At 36.5% G+C, this 5449-nt stretch overlaps 1 protein-coding gene across 2 annotated transcripts in view; it reads left to right on the top strand.

The window, feature by feature from the left end:
- Positions 1 to 4262, top strand: part of LOC144965748 (yolk ferritin-like) — a 14013-nt gene extending 9751 nt beyond the window's left edge. For both annotated transcript variants that reach the window (XM_078901400.1, XM_078901401.1), the window contains exons 6-7: positions 1376 to 1498; positions 3271 to 4262. In XM_078901400.1, coding sequence (XP_078757526.1) covers positions 1376 to 1498; positions 3271 to 3414 — 267 coding nt within the window. In that variant the 3' untranslated portion in view covers positions 3415 to 4262. The remainder of the gene's footprint in view (positions 1 to 1375; positions 1499 to 3270) is intronic.
- Positions 4263 to 5449: the final 1187 nt, after the last annotated feature.

The raw sequence follows: 5449 nt of genomic DNA, 5'->3' as shown, positions 1-5449 counted from the left end.
GTATGACACTCACTGTCGGATCGGAAGGTCCTGGGTTCGAGTCTCGCTCGGCACATAGCTGAGTCCTTGGAAAAGGCTCTTTACTCTTATTCTCTCATCGTACTCAGGTGTAAAATGAGTACCTGGCCGTTAATAGCGTTGTCTGTCCGAAAAAAATTGTAATATAGCCTAGTGTTGCTGTTGGCCAGAGACCCTAAGTAAAGCGCTTTGAGCACGTTTAGTGGATATCGCGCTCTATAAAAGCTATAAAAAAATATCTCAATTGACAATGGATTAAGCCAACCTTGCTTAAGGAACGATTTGGTTCTAATTAACAGGAAAATCCTTCAAATGATCGATTCTGAGATTTGGGTGGAAACTATGATTTATTATCTTAGAAATAATGTTATCAAAGTGAAACTTTTCAAAATATATAATGGCACGAAAAACACGGTCGAAAAGGGTATCTATAGGTAGTCGGGAAAGTGTGAAAAACGGAAATAATTTGCCATTTTCTTATTATGTCATTTTACTAGGGGTATGGGATACTGTGTCAAATATTTCACAGAATCTATTCCACGAAATTGTCGAAAAATGTCTACATGTATCACAGAGATATCTAGTGTATTATGTCACCAAAGAGAGCTTTTTTTTTATAGGGCATGTCTATTTCAACGTATAGCTAATCCAAATTGTAATTTTTTAGACATCAACTTGTCAGAAAATATTTATTCGCAAACCTTTTACAACTTCGTAATGTTCTAATACAAACCTATATAATATAAACCCGTAAAATCTCCATATTATGATGACATAAAATGGTACAATGTTAATAAGAGGGAAGAATATGAATGTTATTCCTTCATTAGTTTTTGTGGAAAATTTGCCACAAGATTGTTACATTTTTTATGCGAGACCCCCGGATTAGGACGCGAAACGGGCATCAACATAAATAATGTATTTTTTCACCAAAATAGGTGGTTGATTGATTTTTTTAGCAGTCCCAAAAAGTCCCTAAAAAGACAACAATTACTCTGGTTCGGGGACGTTGGTTCTTTCAGAATTCCATATGTGTTTAGAGCTTACAGCTTTTTTTATATATAGCGCAATATCCACTAAATGTGCTCAAAGCGCTTTACATAGGATCCCTGACCAACAGCAACACGTAAAATGTAGAACAAGACATGACGCCTGTTAGGCGATGTTACAATATTTTCGACAGTGGCAACGCTGTTGACGACCAGGTGCTCATTTTACACCTGAGTACGGTGAGAGAATGTGAGTAAAAAGGATTTTCCAAAGACTCAACTATGCGCCGAACGAGGCTCGAACCCAGGACTTTCCGATCCGCCATACCACAAGTCCACATAGCCGCATGTTTATTCATATTTTTCAGCCCTTGAGATCAAAGTGGACAAATGGACTCTACGCCTTTGAAGATGCCCTGGCAGTGGAGCGCTATGTTAATGCCGAGTTACTGAAAATCCACGAAGCTGCTGACAACGTTAATGATGCTCAGGTATGCTATTAATAAATACGTTTGATGAATTATAGGAGATGAAAGAAAAGAGCCAGATGAAAACAAATTTTGTGGTGTCCAGAACTCTTGCTGTCTGCACTGACCGGGAGCCAAGTGGTACAGCACATTTGGGGGTTCGCACGCGTACTACTACTACTACTACTACTACTACTACTACTACTACTACTACTACTACTACTACTACTACTACTACTACTATTACTACTACTACTACTACTACTACTACTACTACTACTACTACTACGACTGCTACTACTACTACTACCACTACTAATACTACTAATACTACTACTACTACTACTACTACTACTACTACTACTACTACTACCACTACTACTACTACTACTACTACTACTACTACTACTACTACTACTACTACTACTACTACTACTACTACTACTACTACTACTACTACTACTACTACTACTACTACTACTACTACTAGCGATGGGCAATCCGATTGGCCACTCAGAAGAAAATGCTTTCAAAATCGGTGACAACTATCGTGTTTGGTCAACTTATAGCCTGACATCCCATAAATAACGTTACATTACAAGACGACGCGATCATCAAAAGGAAGTGAATAGTGAGCTGTTGTTAATAGTGCTCAAACTATCAAATGGCGTCATTTGTTGAATACAGTTCAATGTTCATTTTCTTCAAGTGGTCGTCGCCTTGTATTGTGACGTAAGAAAGACGACAAACATAATATAACCACATTAAATTATAAGTATAAGAACACACGTGGGATAAGCTCTTAGCCCTCGCCAACTTATAGCCTGGCACTAGGACTGGTTTTGTGACGTCATTTTACACTAGTGCACCCGTAGCTTTCGTAAACTCATAGGTTTTTTTTTATTTTGTTATGTTTGTTTAATTCTTTTTATCTTGTTTATTTTTGTTTTGTTTTTTGTTTTTGTGTTCCTCTTTTGTGTGTGTGTGTATGTATGTGTGTGTATGTGTGTGTTGGTGTGTGTATGTGTGTGTGCGTGCGCGCGCTTATTTCGATTATCTTGACTTTAATATTAAGAGGAAGTTATTATCTTTAACTGTGTACACAAAATGCTTTCATTGAATATTTCTTTGGAATATGTATAAAACTAGGACTGACTATGATCGAATTCAGTTGAAAGATCCATTCCCTTCATTATACATAATATTTGCAAATAATTGCATTTGTAAGGTTGGGGGGGGGGGAAGGGAGCATTTCCAATTTTAAAAAGCAATACTCAAGGCAATACGTCGACGTTGCTGGCATGGGGCGCATCAAGCTTATCAGTTGGAAACAATTTATATATATATATATATATTATCAAAATAGCTCAATAAAACAGTCTGGCAGGCAGTTCTTTTCTCGACAAACCATGTTACCGGATTGAAATTTGCATAATCTATTGTGGTTATTATGATGATGAAAATGATAATGATATAAGTCCAGATTTATGTAGGCTTTTACAGCCTTTTATCTGCTCTTGTGCATTCGTGAACGTATTTAATTCACGTCTCTCAAAACTGGGCATGCCACATAGTGGAAGGAGGTGTCTGAATTATGTGTGTATCACCGCGCCTAGTTCTTACTAAACAAGTATTGTTTAGTTTGGGGTTCTCTCTCTCTCTCTCTCTCTCTCTCTCTCTCTCTCTCTCTCTCTCTCTCTCTCTCTCTCTCTCTCTCTCTCTCTCTCTCTCTCTCCCTCTCTATATTTTGAAAGAAGATGGAAATTACGTAATTAATTTCTTCTCCCGTTTTTCAGCTGACTCACTTCTTGGAGCACGAATTCTTGGAGGAGCAGGTCAAGGCCATCAACGAATTGGGCCATTTCGTCAAAAGGCTCAAGTCATTCAAGGGCGACAACTACAACCTGGGAGAATACCTCTTTGACCAGAAATTGGGATAGATCGGGAAAATCATCAGTATTACATCAAATCTCATTTGTAACCTATCGTCTCAAAACGGTATTATATCGAGGTGAACTGGGTGCGAGAAAGTGATTTTATAGTAAACATGGCAAGAAAAGTGAGATTTTAATTCAGTTTTTGTCACTGTGAAAATCTATGTCTATTGTCTTCAATAAGACACCTAAAATCAACCCACTTTTATTTTATTTTAATATAAATTCAATTATTTTTCGTGTATACCATCCCGATATAATATCGTTTTGAGGTTGTGGGTCACATTTGTCTTAATTATTCCATTATAAATTTTTACATCAAGACACTATTGATCAACTCTACTTTGGATTATAATTAATCTATCATTAATTCTTTCACTGGGACCAAATTTTTGTATATTTCTTCTTTTTAAAGTTATAATGGAATCACAAGTTTCTATGCGTCTGAAAAAAAGTGAATACCAAAAGAAAAAAAAAATGCTTCAAATCTTTGACAATTTCCATGAAATTCTACCTGAGATACGGAATTGATTGATGATGAATAAACATTAGATACTTCAAAATTGAAAATAAAATAATAGAATGATATAATGGCAAAAGCAACGTTGTTATAATTGATTAAATCCCGTAAATACTCAATTTTTTCAGATTCATAAGAGAAATAAATAATGTATTTAAAGCATGTCATTAGGTCGATAATACAAGGCTGTCATTTAATTACGGTTTAGTGCCATGACATCAGAGAATGGAGAATTGTTTGTAATGACTATTATTACAGCTTACGAAATAAACCATATCCCATATTTTTTAAATAAATAAAATCCATATTCTTTATTTCAAACCAGAAACAAGAATTTGTCTTTTTCTAATGTAGGCATGAATTCATACGCAGACAGATATCGAATGTATTGCTTTTGTTGTCTGTTTGAACTCTAGACTCACATTTTCTCAATTAAAGCATTAGCGCTTATGATTTGTAGATGTGAAATTGCTTGACTATCCCTTCATTTCTGGATACCTTGAATGATAAGGATTGCAATTACCGTAAAACTCCTAAAAACAATACCAACTTGATGTAATGAGAAGTACCAGTTTTCCCCCCAATGGGATAGTCAAACGATAAAGCACGCGAGAAAGGGTAAGGCAAATGGGAATGGTTCAGGGCCAGGACAAAACCAAGTGATCCTATTCCCAGACAAAGACAGAAAGCTGTTTGTTTGTTTGTTTGTTTGTTGGTCTGTTCTTAAGGGTTTTACGGTGCTTGCAACACATTTAGGTGAATTCAGCGTAAGTTAAAAGGAAGAAAAATGAGATGGTCAAATTTTTAAAGATTTACTTAAAAACATACAAGAACGAGTAAGACAAAGGGGATTAGGTTCAAAAAGGGAACAGATAGGTATATATCCCAAGTGCACACCAACAGTGTACTTTGAGATCACATCAAGGTCTCATCCAGACATAAGCACAAGATCCGATTAAGAGGAATACACTCAAATGCTTTCATTATCTATTCAAAACAACACATAAAACAATACACAACAGAGAGATGATTTACAACGGAAAAAATATCATCTCCCAAATCTATAACTATACATTTGACTGTTTCCCTCCCAGCCATGGACCCTGCCCAGGGAAAGGACAAAACCAAGTAATCTCATTCCAAGACAAAGATAGAAAGCAAGTTGAAAAACAAATATAGAGGTATAGAAGGCATAGTAAAAAAAAAAACTTGAGCTTTTATATAGCGCAATATCCACTCAATGTGCTCAAATCGCGTTACAAAGGGTGCCTGACCAACAGCAACATGCAACATATAGAACGAGACATGGCGCCTGTTAGGCGATATTAATTTTTTTTCCGACAGAGACAACATTGTTAACGGCCAGGTACTCAATTTACACCTGAGTACGGTGAGAGAATATGAGTAAAGAGCCTTTTCCAAGGACTCAACTATGTGCCGAGCGAGGCTCGAACCCAGGACCTTCCGATCCGAAAGCGAGTGTCATACCACATGACCACATAGTAATAGTAAGTGACTTCC

Source organism: Berghia stephanieae, chromosome 2 (assembly GCF_034508935.2).
Source record: "Berghia stephanieae isolate SIO BIC M18660-M18661 chromosome 2, UCSD_Bste_1.3, whole genome shotgun sequence".
Lineage (NCBI taxonomy): Eukaryota > Metazoa > Mollusca > Gastropoda > Nudibranchia > Aeolidiidae > Berghia > Berghia stephanieae.
Note: the sequence above shows the minus strand (reverse complement) of the source record. Positions and strands in the feature narration are given on the sequence as shown.